Source organism: Oncorhynchus masou, chromosome 25 (assembly GCF_036934945.1).
Source record: "Oncorhynchus masou masou isolate Uvic2021 chromosome 25, UVic_Omas_1.1, whole genome shotgun sequence".
Taxonomy (NCBI): Eukaryota; Metazoa; Chordata; class Actinopteri; order Salmoniformes; family Salmonidae; genus Oncorhynchus; species Oncorhynchus masou.
The window spans coordinates 5,647,901-5,670,058 of record NC_088236.1 but is presented as its reverse complement, the minus strand read 5'-3'; the positions used below and the strand labels follow the sequence as shown (position 1 = coordinate 5,670,058).

General features: G+C 43.6%; 1 protein-coding gene across 1 annotated transcript in view; it reads left to right on the top strand.

Annotated features, from left to right (window-relative positions):
• Positions 1 to 20,472, top strand: part of LOC135513459 (chondroitin sulfate proteoglycan 4-like) — an 82,248-nt gene extending 61,776 nt beyond the window's left edge. Inside the window, exons 12-15 of the mRNA XM_064936338.1 lie at positions 9,021 to 9,187; positions 16,123 to 16,306; positions 16,558 to 16,880; positions 18,607 to 20,472. Of these exons, the coding sequence (XP_064792410.1) occupies positions 9,021 to 9,187; positions 16,123 to 16,306; positions 16,558 to 16,880; positions 18,607 to 20,346 (2,414 nt within the window). The 3' untranslated portion in view covers positions 20,347 to 20,472. The remainder of the gene's footprint in view (positions 1 to 9,020; positions 9,188 to 16,122; positions 16,307 to 16,557; positions 16,881 to 18,606) is intronic.
• The last annotated feature ends 1,686 nt before the right edge of the window (positions 20,473 to 22,158 follow it).

The following is a 22,158-nucleotide window of genomic DNA, read 5'->3' as shown; positions in this document are numbered from 1 at the left end:
ACTGGTCCTTAACCTCGAAGAGAGAGGTTCGACACCCAGAACCAAATGGCCTTCTACTGTGTGTACACCGACATGTTGGTCAGAACTGGTCCTTAACCTCGAAGAGAGAGGTTCGACACCCAGAACCAAATGGCCTTCTACTGTGTGTACACCGACATGTTGGTCAGAACTGGTCCTTAACCTCGAAGAGAGAGGTTCGACACCCAGAACCAACTGGCCTTCTACTGTGTGTACACCGACATGTTGGTCAGAACTGGTCCTTAACCTCGAAGAGAGAGGTTCAACACCCAGAACCAAATGGCCTTCTACTGTGTGTACACCGACATGTTGGTCAGAACTGGTCCTTAACCTCGAAGAGAGAGGTTCGACACCCAGAATCAAATGGCCTTCTACTGTGTGTACACCGACATGTTGGTCAGAACTGGTCCTTAACCTCGAAGAGAGAGGTTCGACAGCCAGAACCAAATGGCCTTCTACTGTGTGTACACCGACATGTTGGTCAGAACTGGTCCTTAACCTCGAAGAGAGAGGTTCGACACCCAGAACCAAATGGCCTTCTACTGTGTGTACACCGACATGTTGGTCAGAACTGGTCCTTAACCTCGAAGAGAGAGGTTCGACACCCAGAACCAAATGGCCTTCTACTGTGTGTACACCGACATGTTGGTCAGAACTGGTCCTTAACCTCGAAGAGAGAGGTTCGACACCCAGAACCAAATGGCCTTCTACTGTGTGTACACCGACATGTTGGTCAGAACTGGTCCTTAACCTCGAAGAGAGAGGTTCGACACCCAGAACCAAATCTCACGTTTCATGTGTCACAACAACAGACTTTACATTCTGAGCCTCCACCCAATGCTAACATGGGGAACTGGCCTTCTACTGTGTGTTCAATGGATTACCGTAGTTACCTATTCAAACCGACTAATCTTACAGTCAAAATCCAAGTTGATTGAATAATTCAGGGAACTGCCCCTGGCGGCTCGGCTAGTCTTTGTTCATTCACCAAAAAAGTCCATGACCAGACGCATCAAAGACTTTTACTGGGATAGAGTCATCATTTCATCTCTGCTCTATACAGGAATATATAACAGTGGAGTTGTACTCTACTCTATTCAGGAACAGGGGAGTTGTACAGGGGAGTTGTACTCTATACAGGAACAGGGGAGTTGTACTCTATTCAGGAACAGGGGAGTTGTACTCTACTTTATTCAGGAACAGGGGAGTTGTACTCTACTTTATTCAGGAACAGGGGAGTTGTACTCTACTTTATTCAGGAACAGGGGAGTTGTACTCTACTTTATACAGGAACAGGGGAGTTGTACTCTACTTTATACAGGAACAGGGGAGTTGTACTCTACTCTATTCAGGATCAGGGGAGTTGTACTCTATTCAGGAACAGGGGAGTTGTACTCTACTCTATTCAGGAACAGTGGAGTTGTACTCTACTTTATACAGGAACAGGGGAGTTGTACTCTACTTTATACAGGAACAGGGGAGTTGTACTCTACTCTATTCAGGAACAGGGGAGTTGTACTCTACTTTATACAGGAACAGGGGAGTTGTACTCTACTTTATACAGGAACAGGGGAGTTGTACTCTACTCTATTCAGGAACAGGGGAGTTGTACTCTACTTCATACAGGAACAGGGGAGTTGTACTCTACTTTATACAGGAACAGGGGAGTTGTACTCTACTCTATACAGGAACAGGGGAGTTGTACTCTACTTCATACAGGAACAGGGGAGTTGTACTCCACTTTATTCAGGAACAGGGGAGTTGTACTCTACTTTATACAGGAACAGGGGAGTTGTACTCTACTCTATACAGGAACAGTGGAGTTGTACTCTATTCAGGAACAGGGGAGTTGTACTCTATTCAGGAACAGGGGAGTTGTACTCTATTCAGGAACAGGGGAGTTGTACTCTATTCAGGAACAGGGGAGTTGTACTCTATTCAGGAACAGGGGAGTTGTACTCTACTCTATTCAGGAACAGGGGAGTTGTACTCTATTCAGGAACAGGGGAGTTGTACTCTATTCAGGAACAGGGGAGTTGTACTCTACTCTATTCAGGAACAGGGGAGTTGTACTCTATTCAGGAACAGGGGAGTTGTACTCTATTCAGGAACAGGGGAGTTGTACTCTATTCAGGAACAGGGGAGTTGTACTCTATTCAGGAACAGGGGAGTTGTACTCTATTCAGGAACAGGGGAGTTGTACTCTACTCTATTCAGGAACAGGGGAGTTGTACTCTATTCAGGAACAGGGGAGTTGTACTCTATTCAGGAACAGGGGAGTTGTACTCTATTCAGGAACAGGGGAGTTGTACTCTATTCAGGAACAGGGGAGTTGTACTCTATTCAGGAACAGGGGAGTTGTACTCTATTCAGGAACAGGGGAGTTGTACTCTATTCAGGAACAGGGGAGTTGTACTCTACTCTATACAGGAACAGTGGTGTTGTACTCTATTCAGGAACAGGGGAGTTGTACTCTACTCTATTCAGGAACAGGGGAGTTGTACTCTACTCTATTCAGGAACAGGGGAGTTGTACTCTACTCTATACAGGAACAGTGGAGTTGTACTCTATTCAGGAACAGGGGAGTTGTACTCTACTCTATTCAGGAACAGGGGAGTTGTACTCTACTTTATACAGGAACAGGGGAGTTGTACTCTACTCTATTCAGGAACAGGGGAGTTGTACTCTACTTTATACAGGAACAGGGGAGTTGTACTCTACTTTATTCAGGAACAGGGGAGTTGTACTCTACTTTATACAGGAACAGTGGAGTTGTACTCTACTTTATACAGGAACAGGGGAGTTGTACTCTACTTTATACAGGAACAGTGGAGTTGTACTCTACTTTATTCAGGAACAGGGGAGTTGTACTCTACTTTATACAGGAACAGTGGAGTTGTACTCTACTTTATACAGGAACAGTGGAGTTGTACTCTACTTTATACAGGAACAGGGGAGTTGTACTCTACTCTATTCAGGAACAGGGGAGTTGTACTCTACTTTATACAGGAACAGGGGAGTTGTACTCTACTTTATACAGGAACAGGGGAGTTGTACTCTACTTTATACAGGAACAGGGGAGTTGTACTCTATACAGGAACAGTGGAGTTGTACTCTACTTTATACAGGAACAGGGGAGTTGTACTCTATTCAGGAACAGGGGAGTTGTACTCTACTTTATTCAGGAACAGTGGAGTTGTACTCTACTTTATACAGGAACAGGGGAGTTGTACTCTACTTTATACAGGAACAGTGGAGTTGTACTCTACTTTATACAGGAACAGGGGAGTTGTACTCTACTTTATACAGGAACAGTGGAGTTGTACTCTACTTTATACAGGAACAGGGGAGTTGTACTCTACTTTATACAGGAACAGGGGAGTTGTGCTCTACTTCATACAGGAACAGGGGAGTTGTACTCTACTTTATACAGGAACAGGGGAGTTGTACTCTACTCTATACAGGAACAGTGGAGTTGTACTCTATTCAGGAACAGGGGAGTTGTACTCTACTCTATTCAGGAACAGGGGAGTTGTACTCTACTCTATTCAGGAACAGGGGAGTTGTACTCTACTCTATACAGGAACAGTGGAGTTGTACTCTATTCAGGAACAGGGGAGTTGTACTCTACTCTATTCAGGAACAGGGGAGTTGTACTCTACTCTATTCAGGAACAGGGGAGTTGTACTCTACTTTATACAGGAACAGGGGAGTTGTACTCTACTCTATTCAGGAACAGGGGAGTTGTACTCTACTTTATACAGGAACAGTGGAGTTGTACTCTATTCAGGAACAGGGGAGTTGTACTCTACTCTATTCAGGAACAGTGGAGTTGTACTCTACTTTATACAGGAACAGGGGAGTTGTACTCTACTCTATACAGGAACAGGGGAGTTGTACACTACTTTATTCAGGAACAGGGGAGTTGTACTCTACTTTATACAGGAACAGGGGAGTTGTACTCTACTTTATACAGGAACAGTGGAGTTGTACTCTACTTTATACAGGAACAGGGGAGTTGTACTCTATTCAGGAACAGGGGAGTTGTACTCTACTTTATACAGGAACAGGGGAGTTGTACTCTACTTTATACAGGAACAGGGGAGTTGTACTCTACTTTATACAGGAACAGAGGAGTTGTACTCTACTTTATTCAGGAACAGGGGAGTTGTACTCTACTCTATTCAGGAACAGTGGAGTTGTACTCTACTCTATTCAGGAACAGTGGAGTTGTACTCTACTCTATTCAGGAACAGTGGAGTTGTACTCTACTTTATACAGGAACAGGGGAGTTGTACTCTACTTTATTCAGGAACAGGGGAGTTGTACTCTACTTTATACAGGAACAGGGGAGTTGTACTCTACTTTATACAGGAACAGGGGAGTTGTACTCTACTTTATTCAGGAACAGGGGAGTTGTACTCTACTTTATTCAGGAACAGGGGAGTTGTACTCTATTCAGGAACAGTGGAGTTGTACTCTATTCAGGAACAGGGGAGTTGTACTCTACTCTATACAGGAACAGTGGAGTTGTACTCTACTTTATTCAGGAACAGGGGAGTTGTACTCTATTCAGGAACAGGGGAGTTGTACTCTACTTTATTCAGGAACAGGGGAGTTGTACTCTATTCAGGAACAGGGGAGTTGTACTCTACTTTATTCAGGAACAGGGGAGTTGTACTCTACTTTATACAGGAACAGGGGAGTTGTACTCTACTTTATACAGGAACAGTGGAGTTGTACTCTACTTTATACAGGAACAGGGGAGTTGTACTCTACTTTATTCAGGAACAGTGGAGTTGTACTCTACTTTATTCAGGAACAGGGGAGTTGTACTCTATTCAGGAACAGTGGAGTTGTACTCTACTTTATACAGGAACAGGGGAGTTGTACTCTACTTTATACAGGAACAGTGGAGTTGTACTCTACTTTATACAGGAACAGGGGAGTTGTACTCTATTCAGGAACAGGGGAGTTGTACTCTACTTTATTCAGGAACAGGGGAGTTGTACTCTACTTTATTCAGGAACAGGGGAGTTGTACTCTACTTTATTCAGGAACAGTGGAGTTGTACTCTACTTTATACAGGAACAGTGGAGTTGTACTCTACTTTATACAGGAACAGGGGAGTTGTACTCTATACAGGAACAGGGGAGTTGTACTCTATACAGGAACAGTGGAGTTGTACTCTACTTTATACAGGAACAGTGGAGTTGTACTCTACTTTATACAGGAACAGTGGAGTTGTACTCTACTTTATACAGGAACAGGGGAGTTGTACTCTATACAGGAACAGTGGAGTTGTACTCTACTTTATACAGGAACAGTGGAGTTGTACTCTACTTTATACAGGAACAGTGGAGTTGTACTCTACTTTATACAGGAACAGGGGAGTTGTACTCTATACAGGAACAGGGGAGTTGTACTCTATACAGGAACAGGGGAGTTGTACTCTACTTTATACAGGAACAGTGGAGTTGTACTCTACTTTATACAGGAACAGGGGAGTTGTACTCTACTTTATACAGGAACAGGGGAGTTGTACTCTATACAGGAACAGGGGAGTTGTACTCTACTTTATACAGGAACAGTGGAGTTGTACTCCACTTTATACAGGAACAGGGGAGTTGTACTCTACTCTATACAGGAACAGGGGAGTTGTACTCTACTTTATACAGGAACAGTGGAGTTGTACTCCACTTTATTCAGGAACAGGGGAGTTGTACTCTACTTTATACAGGAACAGTGGAGTTGTACTCCACTTTATTCAGGAACAGGGGAGTTGTACTCTACTTTATACAGGAACAGGGGAGTTGTACTCTACTCTATTCAGGAACAGGGGAGTTTTAGTCTATTCAGGAACAGGGGAGTTTTAGTCTATTCAGGAACAGTGGAGTTGTAGTCTATTCAGGAACAGGGGAGTTGTACTCTACTTTATTCAGGAACAGGGGAGTTGTACTCTACTCTATTCAGGAACAGGGGAGTTTTAGTCTATTCAGGAACAGGGGAGTTGTACTCTATTCAGGAACAGGGGAGTTGTACTCTACTTTATACAGGAACAGGGGAGTTGTACTCTACTTTATTCAGGAACAGAGGAGTTGTACTCTACTTTATACAGGAACAGGGGAGTTGTACTCTACTTTATTCAGGAACAGGGGAGTTGTACTCTATACAGGAACAGGGGAGTTGTACTCTACTTTATTCAGGAACAGGGGAGTTGTACTCTACTTTATACAGGAACAGTGGAGTTGTACTCTACTTTATACGGGAACAGTGGAGTTGTACTCTACTTTATACAGGAACAGGGGAGTTGTACTCTACTCTATACAGGAACAGTGGAGTTGTACTCTACTTTATACAGGAACAGGGGAGTTGTACTCTACTTTATACAGGAACAGGGGAGTTGTACTCTACTTTATACAGGAACAGGGGAGTTGTACTCTATACAGGAACAGGGGAGTTGTACTCTACTTTATACAGGAACAGTGGAGTTGTACTCTACTTTATACAGGAACAGGGGAGTTGTACTCTATACAGGAACAGGGGAGTTGTACTCTACTTTATACAGGAACAGTGGAGTTGTACTCTACTTTATACAGGAACAGTGGAGTTGTACTCTACTTTATTCAGGAACAGGGGAGTTGTACTCTACTCTATTCAGGAACAGGGGAGTTTTAGTCTATTCAGGAACAGTGGAGTTGTAGTCTATTCAGGAACAGGGGAGTTGTACTCTACTTTATTCAGGAACAGGGGAGTTGTACTCTACTCTATTCAGGAACAGGGGAGTTTTAGTCTATTCAGGAACAGGGGAGTTGTACTCTATACAGGAACAGGGGAGTTGTACTCTACTTTATACAGGAACAGTGGAGTTGTACTCTACTTTATTCAGGAACAGGGGAGTTGTACTCTACTCTATTCAGGAACAGGGGAGTTTTAGTCTATTCAGGAACAGTGGAGTTGTAGTCTATTCAGGAACAGGGGAGTTGTACTCTACTTTATTCAGGAACAGGGGAGTTGTACTCTACTCTATTCAGGAACAGGGGAGTTTTAGTCTATTCAGGAACAGGGGAGTTGTACTCTATACAGGAACAGGGGAGATGTACTCTACTTTTAATACTCATGGCTAAATATAAATAGACTGACTCCGCCCTGTGCTTTTGTTTGCTAGCTGCCTTAGACACACACACACACACACACACACACACACACACACACACACACACACACACACACACACACACACACACACACACACACACACACACACACACACACACACACACACACACACACACAGACCTTGCACACCCTTAGCCAAACTCTGACAGTCCAGGTTGAGGCTGAGGAGTCTGGTTTGTGAGTTAGGTGACGATGGATGGCGGACCTGGGTTCAAATACTATTTGAAATCATCTCAAATTCTATATCTTTGGCGCAATGGGACCAACATAGTAGCTGCAGACATGCCCATCTGGCACTTCAGGCAGGTTAGAGCTGAAGCTAAGAGTCTTTTAAATATTTCAAATAGTAGTTGAACCCAGGTTTGATTGACGGTGGTAGCCAATGGCCAGCTGGCACAGTGGGCTGGGCTTTCCAGGCAGTGGATGGATGAGTGGAGATAGTTAAGGAACTGTGTCTGCCCTAATGCGTTTCAGACAACAGCTGAAGAAGAGATCTTTCTCTTAATAACTTATTCTATTCCACTTCTCTTAATTTATTCTATACCACTTCTCTTAACTTATTCTATTCCACTTCTCTTAACTTATTCTATACCACTTCTCTTAACTTATTCTATTCCACTTCTCTTAACTTATTCTATACCACTTCTCTTAACTTATTCTATTCCACTTCTCTTAACTTATACTATACCACTTCTCTTAACTTATTCTATACCACTTCTCTTAACTTATTCTATACCACTTCTCTTAACTTATTCTATACCACTTCTCTTAACTTATTCTATTCCACTTCTCTTAACTTATTCTATACCACTTCTCTTAACTTATTCTATACCACTTCTCTTAACTTATTCTATACCACTTCTCTTAACTTATTCTATACTACTTCTCTTAACTTATTCTATTCCACTTCTCTTAACTTATTCTATACCACTTCTTGTCTTTCCAGCTTCATGATATTTTTCTATTTTTCTACACACCAGTTGACCACTCTACGTCTGACTCCCCTCGTAATATACTCTTATAAATAACTATGATTGCGATTGTAATTCATTTCGATTGGGAGTTTCAATATTCAAAAGTGTGTAGGTGCAAGTGCGCTTGATGTCCTTGTTATGGTACTGATTGCGATGACCTCATGACACACTAAGCATTAAACACATTGTGCTTTTCAAAGGTCCATCCTTGTAGGTGATTCTGTATTTTAGTTCCAGTATAAAACCGCGGTCAGAAATAGCCTGTCGTCTTGCCTCTATTTCTGAGGTGAAGCAGACAATAGTGTCCACTTGATATACAGTACAAGTTTGGACGCACCTACTCATTCCAGACCTTTTCTATTTGTACTATTTCTACTATTTTCTACACTGTAGAATAATAGTGAAGACATCAAAACTATGAAATAACACATATGGAATCATGTAGTAACCAACAAAGTGTTAAACAAATCAAAATATTGATGTTGATCACTTGGGTGCTGTACGTTGTGGGCAGGATGGAAATTTAAGTTCGTTAATATTATTATTAATATTCATTCAACTTCATTCAGTTTTATACCTTCTCTCAAATCTCAGTTTATGACCAAAATTATCCACTTTGCAACTTTGTCGTACATTTTGACACAAGAACAAATGTTTCTGACTCATACCGATGCCACATAGGCAGTTTTCAAAAACAAGAAGGGTTTTTTTTTTTAAGGGGCAGTCGTTCATTAAAAGACTTTATCTTTATGTATGCCTGTACTGTAAGTACTAGTTTATGTTACATGATTGTGCCTGTGTACACAGTATGTTGGAGCGTTTGTTTACCCCATAGGTTTTTTCCAACAGGCTCTACAACACCAATCACCAGGGACGATTTGCAGGCAGTGACCAATGACAAGAGATCCAACCGCACCATCACCTTCAACGTGATTCGTCGACCCGAACTCGGCAGACTGGTGACAGTGCTTGCTAATAACTATACTGTAGATGTCTCCTCCTTCACACAGACAATGGTAAGAGCAGAGCTGCTGATTTTAGGTTTAGTTTGACCTTTTTTAAAGATCATAATGAATATGATTACATGGATTTTAAAAAAGGGGGTGGGGGTGGGGGCTGATCCTAGACCCCCCACTCCTACTCTGAGTGCCGCTCTGTGAGAATGAACCCAGGAGTTTGAAGGTATTCCCGACCCGAGTTAAGAGCACGTGAATAGAACGTCATCCCCTTTTTCATACTTCTCTCTACGAGTTCTGACCTTGAACTTGAGCACGAGAAAATCATTCTATTCATCCGCTATTCGTTGTTTTGGGTGGAGATGACCGTATTAATGAAGGTGTGGTGGAGGTGTTTATACAGGTAGGCCGTATTAATGAAGGTGTGGAGGAGGTGTTTATACAGGTAGGCCGTATTAATGAAGGTGTGGAGGAGGTGTTTATACAGGTAGGCCGTATTAATGAAGGTGTGGAGGAGGTGTTTATACAGGTAGGCCGTATTAATGAAGGTGTGGAGGAGGTGTTTCTACAGGTAGACCGTATTAATGAAGGTGTGGAGGAGGTGATTCTACAGGTAGGCCGTATTAATGAAGGTGTGGAGGAGGTGTTTCTACAGGTATTAATGAAGGTGTGGTAGAGGGGATTCTACAGGTAGGCCGTATTAATGAAGGTGTGGAGGAGGTGTTTCTACAGGTATTAATGAAGGTGTGGTAGAGGTGTTTCTACAGGTAGGCCGTATTAATGAAGGTGTGGTAGAGGTGATTCTACAGGTATTAATGAAGGTGTGGTAGAGGTGTTTCTACAGGTAGACCGTATTAATGAAGGTGTGGAGGAGGTGTTTCTACAGGTATTAATGAAGGTGTGGTAGAGGTGTTTCTACAGGTAGACCGTATTAATGAAGGTGTGGTAGAGGTGTTTCTACAGGTAGACCGTATTAATGAAGGTGTGGAGGAGGTGTTTCTACAGGTAGTAATGAAGGTGTGGTAGAGGTGATTCTACAGGTAGACCGTATTAATGAAGGTGTGGAGGAGGTGTTTCTACAGGTATTAATGAAGGTGTGGTAGAGGTGATTCTACAGGTAGACCGTATTAATGAAGGTGTGGAGGAGGTGTTTCTACAGGTATTAATGAAGGTGTGGTAGAGGTGATTCTACAGGTAGGCCGTATTAATGAAGGTGTGGAGGAGGTGTTTCTACAGGTATTAATGAAGGTGTGGTAGAGGTGATTCTACAGGTAGGCCGTATTAATGAAGGTGTGGAGGAGGTGATTCTACAGGTAGGCTGTATTAATGAAGGTGTGGTAGAGGTGTTTCTACAGGTATTAATGAAGGCGTGGAGGAGGTGTTTCTACAGGTATTAATGAAGGTGTGGTAGAGGTGATTCTACAGGTAGACCGTATTAATGAAGGTGTGGTAGAGGTGATTCTACAGGTAGACCGTATTAATGAAGGTGTGGAGGAGGTGTTTCTACAGGTATTAATGAAGGTGTGGTAGAGGTGTTTCTACAGGTAGACCGTATTAATGAAGGTGTGGTAGAGGTGTTTCTACAGGTAGACCGTATTAATGAAGGTGTGGAGGAGGTGTTTCTACAGGTAGTAATGAAGGTGTGGTAGAGGTGATTCTACAGGTAGACCGTATTAATGAAGGTGTGGAGGAGGTGTTTCTACAGGTATTAATGAAGGTGTGGTAGAGGTGATTCTACAGGTAGACCGTATTAATGAAGGTGTGGAGGAGGTGTTTCTACAGGTATTAATGAAGGTGTGGTAGAGGTGATTCTACAGGTAGGCCGTATTAATGAAGGTGTGGAGGAGGTGATTCTACAGGTAGGCCGTATTAATGAAGGTGTGGTAGAGGTGTTTCTACAGGTATTAATGAAGGCGTGGAGGAGGTGTTTCTACAGGTATTAATGAAGGTGTGGTAGAGGTGATTCTACAGGTAGACCGTATTAATGAAGGTGTGGTAGAGGTGATTCTACAGGTAGGCCGTATTAATGAAGGTGTGGTAGAGGTGTTTCTACAGGTATTAATGAAGGTGTGGTAGAGGTGATTCTACAGGTAGGCCGTATTAATGAAGGTGTGGTAGAGGTGATTCTACAGGTAGACTGTATTAATGAAGGTGTGGTAGAGGTGATTCTACAGGTAGGCCGTATTAATGAAGGTGTGGAGGAGGTGTTTCTACAGGTAGACCGTATTAATGAAGGTGTGGTAGAGGTGATTCTACAGGTAGGCCGTATTAATGAAGGTGTGGAGGAGGTGATTCTACAGGTATTAATGAAGGTGTGGTAGAGGTGATTCTACAGGTAGGCCGTATTAATGAAGGTGTGGTAGAGGTGATTCTACAGGTATTAATGAAGGTGTGGTAGAGGTGATTCTACAGGTAGGCCGTATTAATGAAGGTGTGGAGGAGGTGTTTCTACAGGTAGGCTGTATTAATGAAGGTGTGGTAGAGGGGATTCTACAGGTAGACCGTATTAATGAAGGTGTGGTAGAGGTGATTCTACAGGTAGACCGTATTAATGAAGGTGTGGAGGAGGTGTTTCTACAGGTATTAATGAAGGTGTGGTAGAGGTGATTCTACAGGTATTAATGAAGGTGTGGTAGAGGGGATTCTACAGGTATTAATGAAGGTGTGGTAGAGGTGTTTCTACAGGTATTAATGAAGGTGTGGTAGAGGTGATTCTACAGGTAGGCCGTATTAATGAAGGTGTGGAGGAGGTGTTTCTACAGGTATTAATGAAGGTGTGGTAGAGGGGTTTCTACAGGTAGGCCGTATTAATGAAGGTGTGGTAGAGGTGATTCTACAGGTATTAATGAAGGTGTGGTAGAGGTGATTCTACAGGTATTAATGAAGGTGTGGAGGAGGTGATTCTACAGGTAGGCCGTATTAATGAAGGTGTGGAGGAGGTGTTTCTACAGGTATTAATGAAGGTGTGGTAGAGGGGTTTCTACAGGTAGGCCGTATTAATGAAGGTGTGGTAGAGGGGATTCTACAGGTATTAATGAAGGTGTGGTAGAGGTGTTTCTACAGGTATGCCGTATTAATGAAGGTGTGGAGGAGGTGTTTCTACAGGTAGGCCGTATTAATGAAGGTGTGGAGGAGGTGTTTCTACAGGTATTAATGAAGGTGTGGTAGAGGTGATTCTACAGGTAGACCGTATTAATGAAGGTGTGGAGGAGGTGTTTCTACAGGTATTAATGAAGGTGTGGTAGAGGTGTTTCTACAGGTAGGCCGTATTAATGAAGGTGTGGTAGAGGTGTTTCTACAGGTAGGCCGTATTAATGAAGGTGTGGTAGAGGGGATTAATAATTTGGGACATGTAACCCATTTGAATCATTATGGAATGAAGACCATACCTAGCAGTTTAAACCTGGAGCACGGTTCACGACGACCTTTGTCGTTACAGTCCCATGATTAGTGAGGATTATCAAGGTAGATTTATAGGACTACCGTTCAACTCTTATTGTACAATTTTCTCACCTTACAAATATTTCATGGATTTGAACAATTGAATGTGTCAACTTTCTGGATGAATCAAACCACTGTATTTTTAAATTACCAATATATATTTTTTTACATTCCAGGAATGTTTTTTTTGGCCTACAAAAAACAACAACAGCGCATATGCAATGCCCTCACTCTTGTCATTCAGAAACGTATTCCAGTGTTTGCCTGCCAGCAGAATATCTTTGCCAGTGTGTAGGCTACCTGCTCCTCCACCTCCTTGTGCCCCTGCCACTCCGAAGCTTAGCTGTAGCCTACTGACGTTACAAGGCGGATTCAGAAAGATTTTTAATTATAGAAGAATGGATTCACTTTTTTGTTTGTTTAATGCTAGTTAAGGATACTATAGTTACCATGTTTCAAATTGAGTTTATTCGTTACAAAAAAGGTAAGATATATTTTTAATTCGGGTGCCGCTTTGCACACACAAGCTTGTTAGCTAGCTCCGGTCCAATTTTAAAGCCAACTCTCGGAAGTTCAAAGACATTCAAAGATCCTCCATAGAAGCTCCTCCTCTGTAGATATAATTCAGATAAAGCATGTCATAACAAGATACCCAGGCACTTCGAGCCAAGCCTCCTCCTCAACCCTCTCTCTCGCTCTCTCCCCACCCACTTGTCTGTTCGTTGCTCATGTAAACAACTGAATGGTGATGTCATTTAATGTAGAGCTAAATGTACAAAAAAAAGTAAATTTCAGAGGTTTTAAAAAGGAAGCGAAAGGAAAGATTTTTTTTTTAAAGAAGAAAAAAAAACATTTTTTGGGGGTTCAAACCGGTTCAGAACTTTATTTTGATGAATGAAAATAATAATAATAAGGGTTCTGTTCAGAACAAAACGATTTATAAAATAATTTTGGGTTCCAACCCCAGCTGAGAAGTGTGTAAGATTGGCGTGAGTAGGAACGGCGTACATTTCTCAAGTCTGAATCTGACCCGTACTGTTTGGGAAAACATCATATTTACAGCGAGAAATGAACACAAAGAAACTCAACAGGATATAAATTCCAACACAGGCAGGAAGAATGCTGTGCTACATTAACAGGAAGCTTGGTTGGTCATTGTTTTTGATTGAATAAGTCTTCATTTCTTTGGCAGCACTGTTGAGAAACAGAATAGAACTGTGCCAGGTTTTCACTGTTGAGAAACAGAACAGAACTGTGCCAGGTTTTCACTGTTGAGAAACAGAACAGAACTGTGCCAGGTTTTCACTGTTGAGAAACAGAACAGAACTGTGCCAGGTTTTCATTGTTGAGAAACAGAACAGAACTGTGCCAGGTTTTCACTGTTGAGAAACAGAATAGAACTGTGCCAGGTTTTCACTGTTGAGAAACAGAATAGGACTGTGCCAGGTTTTCACTGTTGAGAAACAGAACAGAACTGTGCCAGGTTTTCATTGTTGAGAAACAGAACAGAACTGTGCCAGGTTTTCACTGTTGAGAAACAGAATAGAACTGTGCCAGGTTTTCACTGTTGAGAAACAGAATAGGACTGTGCCAGGTTTTCACTGTTGAGAAACAGAATAGAACTGTGACAGGTTTTCACTGTTGAGAAACAGAATAGGACTGTGCCAGGTTTTCACTGTTGAGAAACAGAACAGAACTGTGCCAGGTTTTCACTGTTGAGAAACAGAATAGAACTGTGCCAGGTTTTCACTGTTGAGAAACAGAATAGAACTGTGCCAGGTTTTCACTGTTGAGAAACAGAACAGAACTGTGCCAGGTTTTATTCGGCGTGCATCATAAACATTTATGATTTTTTTTTTTATGCATTGTTTTCCTTTTATTTTCCACCCAACCTTCATCCAACAATATTTAATGACCCTAAACCCACCCACCCAACCTTCATCCAACAATATTTAATGACCCTAAACCCACCCACCCAACCTTCATCCAACAATATTTAATGACCCTAAACCCACCCACCCAACCTTCATCCAACAATATTTAATGACCCTAAACCCACCCACCCAACCTTCATCCAACAATATTTAATGACCCTAAACCCACCCACCCAACCTTCATCCAACAATATTTAATGACCCTAAACCCACCCACCCAACCTTCATCCAACAATATTTAATGACCCTAAACCCACCCACCCAACCTTCATCCAACAATATTTAATGACCCTAAACCCAACCACCCAACCTTCATCCAACAATATTTAATGACCCTAAACCCACCCACCCAACCTTCATCCAACAATATTTAATGACCCTAAACCCACCCACCCAACCTTCATCCAACAATATTTAATGACCCCAAACCCACCCGCCCAACCTTCATCCAACAATATTTAATGACCCTAAACCCACCCACCCAACCTTCATCCAACAATATTTAATGACCCTAAACCCACCCACCCAACCTTCATCCAACAATATTTAATGACTCTAAACCCACCCACCCAACCTTCATCCAACAATATTTAATGACCCTAAACCCACCCGCCCAACCTTCATCCAACAATATTTAATGACCCTAAACCCACCCACCCAACCTTCATCCAACAATATTGAATGACCCTAAACCCACCCGCCCAACCTTCATCCAAAAATATTTAATGTGTCACGCCTTGGTCTTAGTATTTTGTGTTTTAGTTTATTAGTTGGTCAGGCCAGGGTGTGACATGGGTTTATTGTTTGTTGTATTTAGTGGGGTTTTTTAGTTATTGGGATTGTAGCTGATTAGGGGTGTGTGTTACTTAGGTTTGGCTGCCCTTCGTTTTTTTAAGATATGTTTTTTTTCTTCTTTTTTTAACCAAAGTTGTTGATGTTCAGAGTTTTTATTCAATGTTAGTGTTAGTGTTTCGGCTACGTTGAAACAGGGGTACAAAAGTGAGCATATTGTGGCCTCGCCCGTCCGATTTATACTAACACCAGCCTTCACTGATTAGTGGTCGCAGGTGGACGAAGGTTTGCTAAATTGAGTATCTAACTCTCCTTCTTCTTCTTCTTGTTCTTCTTCTCCTTCTTCTTCTTCTTCTTCTTCTCCTTCTTCTTCTTCTTCTTCTTCTTTTTCTTCTCCTTCTTCTTGTTCTTGTTCTTCTCCTTCCTCTTTTTCTTCTTCTTCTTCTTCTCAGGTGGACCATGGGATAAAGGTTTGCTGAATTGAGTATCTAACTCTTCTCCTCCTTCTTCTTGTTCTTGTTCTTCTTCTCCCTCTTCTTCTTCTCCTTCTTCTTCTCCTTCCTCTTCTTCTTCTTCTCCCTCTTCTTCTCCTTCTTCTTCTTCTTCTTCTCCTTCTTCTCCTTCTTCTCCTCCTTCTTCTTGTTCTTGTTCTTCTCCTTCCTCTCCTTCTTCTTCTTCTTCTCCCTCTTCTTCTTCTCCTCCTTCTTCTTGTTCTTGTTCTTCTCCTTCCTCTTCTTCTTCTCCTTCCTCTTCTTCTTCTGCTTCTCCTTCTTCTCCTTCTTCTCCTTCTTCTTCTTCTCCTTCTTCTCCTTCTTCTGTGTATCTCAGGTGGACCAGGGGGAGGTTTTGTACTTCCAAAGTTTTGTGGAGTCGGTTGGATGGTCTGCCATGGACTCAATGACCTTCTCAGTGTTTTCACCACCGGTTACCCTGGAGACCCAGACCTTTGAGATTGACATCTCCTACGAGAATGCTGGAACCGACCGCAAATCATTGCTCCTCGCTAACACAGGTGGGTCATCGGGGGAAATCATTGGTAAAATGGGTGAATAATGGTTATTTAAAATAAAAAAAATATTATGCAGTTTTAAGGGGCAATCAAACAGGCTTCCTCCTGATCGCCTCAGGTATTTATTCTAGTAGTCGAAATGTTAGCAATACATTTCTAATACATTTCATTTGTTCTGTCAATGCTAATCAAATCTAGTTTGGTGAAATGTTAGTGACGTTAAAGATGAATGCTCGTCTCTCATTGCATTCTAGGTGCAGTGGTGACCGAGGGTGACAGTGTTGTCATCGACGAGTCCAAGCTGGATGCGTCTAACCTAATGTTCAAGCTGCCCACGCCCCAGCGCAACTCCCATGAGGTTTGGTTCCAGGTCAAGTCGTTACCCCAGCATGGCGTTATCGTGGTGGGAGAGAGGAACCTCAGTGTGGAGAAACCTAACTTCTCCCAGCGAATTCTCAACAAGTATGGCATCACATATCGCCATGACGACTCCGAGACGCGCCATGACAGCTTTGTCTTCGACACCTGGCTGAACCCCAAGGGAAAGCCGGCCCAGCGCCCTCTAGACGTCAGCCAGGTGTGTATGATATGTAAACCTAGCTTGCATTTTCCACACATGTACCCTACTGTCTATGGCTGGGCTGGTACATGTCTGTTCATAGTCAATCATGATTTTGTGTGTATGTACACATGGTGCATTCGGAGAGAAGTCAGACCCCTAGATTTTCCCCCCACATTTTGTTACGTTACAACCTTATTCTAAAATGGATAAAATACATGTGTTTCCTCATCAATCTACACACAATACCCCATAATGACATCACAACACCCATAATGACATCACAATACCCCATAATGACATCACAATACCCCATAATGACATCACAATACCCCATAATGATAAAGGGAAAACAGGTTTTTAGACAATTTAGAAAATGTATAAAATGAACAGAAATACCTTATTTACATAATTATTCAGACCCTTTGTCACAAGACTTAAAATTGAGCTCAAGTGCATCCTTGAGCTGTTTCTACGACCTGATTTTCCACCTGTGCTAAATTCAATTGATTTGACATGATTTGGAAAGGCACACTTGTCTATGTAAGGTCCCACAGTTGGCAGTGCATGTCAGAGCAAAAACCAAGCCATGGGATTGAAGGAATTGTCTGTAGAGCTCAGAGACAGGATTGTGTCGAGGCACAGATCTGGGGAAGGGTACGAAAACATTTCTGTAGCATGGAAGGACTCCAAGATCACAGTGGCCTCCATCATTCTTAAATGGAAGAAGTTTGGAACCACCAAGACACTTCTTAGAGCTGGCCTCCAGGCCAAACTGAGTAATCGTTGGAGAAGGGCCTTGGTCAGGGAGGTGACCAAGAACCCGATTGTCACTCTGACAGAGCTCCAGAGTTCCTCTGTGGAGATGGGAGAACCTTCCAAAAGGACAACCATCTCTGCAGCACTACACCAATCAGACCTTTATGGTAGTGGCCAGACTCTACCATGCCAAGCGTCACGTCTGGACGAAACCTGGCACCATCCCTATGGTAAAGCATGGTGGTGGCAGCATCATGCTGTGGGGATGTTTTTCAGCAGCAGGGACTGGGAGACTAGTCAGGGTCAAAGGAAAGATGAACGGAGCAAAGTACAGAGATCCTTGATGAAATCTTGCACCAGAGCGCTCAGGACCAAAGACTGGGGCAAAGGTTCAACTTCCAACAGGACAACAACCCTAAGCACACAGCCAAGAGCGCAGGAGTGGATTCGGGACAAGTCTCTGAATGTCCTTGAGCGGGCCAGCCAGAGCCCGGACTTGAACCCGATCTAACATCTCTGGAGAGACCTGAAAATATCTATGAAGTGACGCTCCCCATCCAACCTGACAGAGCTTGAGAGGATCTGCAGAGAAGAATGGGCTAAACTCCCCAATACGGGTGTGCCAAGCTTGTAGCGTCATACCCAAGAAGACTCAAGGCTGTAATCGCTGACAAAGGTGCTTCAACAAAGTACTGAGTAAAGGGTCTGAATACTTATGTAAATAAGTTATTTCTGTTTTATTTTATTTTAACACATTTGCAAAAATGTCTAAACCTGTTTTTGCTTGTCGTTATGGGGTATTGTGTCTAGATTGATGAAGAAAAACATGTATTTAAATCCATTTTAAAATAAGACTGTAATGTAACAAAATATGGAAAAATCCAAGGGGTCTGAATACTTTCTGAATGTACTGTAATGAAGACATTATAGTTCACAGTTTCTGTGTACATTGGACAATGAAGTCATCTTTTTCTTCTCTATGTAGGTGCTGGAAGAGTGGTTCAACATCACAGTGGTCCCGATCAATGACCAGCCACCCGTCCTGAAGACCAAAACTCCCAGCCTGAGTGTGGTACAGGGGGACACAGTGGCCCTGGGATTGCAGAACCTCAATGTGAAAGATCTGGACAACCCTTCAGAGGATATCCAGTACACTGTCGTCAGCAAGCCCAACAACGGCTATCTGGCCCTGGGAGGAAGCCTGAATGAGTCTGTGGTGTCCTTCACTCAGGCTCAGATCAACAGTGGGAAGGTGTACTTTGTCCATGATGGAAACCAGGCGTCGGGGGTCTTCTATTTCAGTATCTCGGACGGCCACCACGAGCCGGTGTACAAGCTATTCAACCTGGAGTTGACAGAGATCACCATCTCCCTGGTTAACAACACAGGGCTGACTCTGAAGCAGGGTCAGACCTGTGTAGCGTTAACCCAGGGGAGTCTGGCTGCAGAGACTAACGGGAAAACCACAACGGTTCACTACCGGATCACCAAGCTTCCACGGTACGGCAAGATCCTTTGGCTGGACAACCAGGATTTGAGGCAGTTTGAGCAGGAGGACTTAAGGACTGGTCGCTTGTTTTATCAAATGACGAGCGTCACATCTGGTCAGGACAGCTTTGAGTTCACTGTATTTACGTCGGAAGCTCACCTGACGAATCAGGTTGTCAACATCACAGTTAAGCCCCTGGTGAGGTTTGGCAAAGGGGTGAGAATACCCAATGGCATTGTGGTCAAACTCAACGCTGGTTTTCTCAATGCAACTGAGCTGGCTTCTCTAACAGGCAACGACCCCGTCTTCGAGGTCGTGTCCCAGCCAAAGTACGGCAAGCTGGCCCGAGGAAAAGCCAAAGCTGGTATGAAAACAGAGCCGGTGGAGGCTTTCTCCTTCCAGGATGTGAAGCAGGAGAGGATATCCATCGAGCTCAATGCTAACATGACTGAAGAGCAGGAGCTGAACGACTCGTTGGTTTTTGTTGTGAAAGCGGAGAACGTCCCACCAGCCAAGGGAGAGTTCCTCTTCACTGTCGTTCCATACGATCCATCGCTAGTCAGAAGAACAGAGAGTCCCGTCCTGAACACCAGCAGTCTTTTCTCTCAGTCTCTGAACCAAACGAACCAAACGACAGTGTTTGGTATTGGGGCAACACTACCCTCCCTGTCCACATCCAGCAAGACCCACCAGAAGTTCAAAGGTCGCAATCACTGGGGAAACACCAATCGCAACGACTCGACAGGTACAACTTTGGGCAAACCCACCATGGGTAGAGGAGAAGACCTTTCTGAGATCCCCTTTATGATGACACCGGTCCGAGTAGAGTCATACCCACAGAGGACTTACAACCCCCTATTGGTGATCCTACCTCTCCTGGTCCTGCTCCTATTGGTCATCATCCTGGTGGTGCTGTTTCTACTGCTGAGACGCAACAGGAAGAGGAAACAAAAACCTCTGACACTGAAACCGCCGCCCTCGCCCTCGCCCCCACTGGACTATCACGACCATCCGCAGAGGAGCGCGGCCGCTCCCACGGTAATGGTGACTCCGCTGAGCCCAGGCGACCCTGGAAGTCCTGCCTTGGACAGGCCGCTTCCTTTCGCCAATCGGGGCTCAGTTAGCAACTCTGCATCACTGCCGGACTGCTCATTGAAAGCTGTAAATCCAGAGAGTTCAGACCAGCTCATTAGGACCCCAACCCCCACTCTACAGCAGAACCAGTACTGGGTATGACCCTTTTGCTGCTGCCACCTAGAGGAGGGATGGAGAAGTGGACTATCTACCCTGTACACTGACATCTATTCCGAACACCCTCACCAACCCCACGCATCGTTAAACTGTAAACCATGGCGCTAGGCTACTAGTTGTATTCTGACATAATGAAAGCCTTTTCTACTTAGGCTGGTAGAGCACAATCAGTACAGGAAATTAGACCTGACAACTAGTTTAAAACACAATCAGTAACTGGTAGCCTATGACTGGTGAGGTGGACTAGTAGTGACCACTAGTCAGCTCAACAACCTCTGGAACAGTTCTGGCTGGCTGGAAACATTGCAGAAGTTATCCTTCCAACCATGACCCAGTGTGGAGAATGGCCAGTATTCAAACAAACCACAATGCGCTGACATCGCACAGCACAGCTCAGCTATAAAATACCTTTAAGGAAGTAAAACGCAGTGTGATGTGGGTGCAATGCAGATCACGGCCTTAGTAAGAATCCCGGCCGTAGTGACTCGACAATACTGTTTAACTAACATGTTCATATTTGATGTTCGCTAGCATGATTGCATGATGTTGCTAGCATGATTGCATGATGTTGTTGACCCCCCCCCCCTTCAGAGGACACATATTGTATATATTTAGTGTTTTTACAGTTTTTCTGCTACATTTTTATTTCTGCTACACATATACATTTATGGATCTCCATTAGTTCCTGCCAAGGCAGCAGCTACTCTTCCTGGGGTTTATTATGGATCCCCATTAGTTCCTGCCAAGGCAGCAGCTACTCTTCCTGGGGTTTATTATGGATCCCCATTAGTTCATGCCAAGGCAGCAGCTACTCTTCCTGGGGTTTATTATGGATCCCCATTAATTCCTGCCAAGGCAGCAGCTACTCTTCCTGGGGTTTATTATGGATCACCATTAGTTCCTGACAAGGCAGCAGCTACTCTTCCTGGGGTTTATTATGGATCCCCATTAGTTCCTGCCAAGGCAGCAGCTACTCTTCCTGGGGTTTATTATGGATCCCCATTAGTTCCTGCCAAGGCAGCAGCTACTCTTCCTGGAGTTTATTATGGATTTATTATGGATCCCCATTAGTTCCTGCCAAGGCAGCAGCTACTCTTCCTGGGGTTTATTATGGATCCCCATTAGTTCCTGCCAAGGCAGCAGCTACTCTTCCTGGGGTTTATTATGGATCCCCATTAGTTCCTGTCAAGGCAGCAGCTACTCTTCCTGGGGTTTATTATGGATCCCCATTAGTTCCTGCCAAGGCAGCAGCTACTCTTCCTGGGGTTTATTATGGATCCACATTAGTTCCTACCAAGGCAGCAGCTACTCTTCCTGGGGTTTATTATGGATCCACATTAGTTCCTACCAAGGCAGCAGCTACTCTTCCTGGGGTTTATTATGGATCCCCATTAGTTCCTGCCAAGGCAGCAGCTACTCTTCCTGGGGTTTATTATGGATCCACATTAGTTCCTACCAAGGCAGCAGCTACTCTTCCTGGGGTTTATTATGGATCCACATTAGTTCCTACCAAGGCAGCAGCTACTCTTCCTGGGGTTTATTATGGATCCCCATTAGTTCCTGCCAAGGCAGCAGCTACTCTTCCTGGGGTTTATTATGGATCCCCATTAGTTCCTGCCAAGGCAGCAGCTACTCTTCCTGGGGTTTATTATGGATCCCCATTAGTTCCTGCCAAGGCAGCAGCTACTCTTCCTGGGGTTTATTATGGATCCACATTAGTTCCTGCCAAGGCAGCAGCTACTCTTCCTGGGGTTTATTATGGATCCACATTAGTTCCTGCCAAGGCAGCAGCTACTC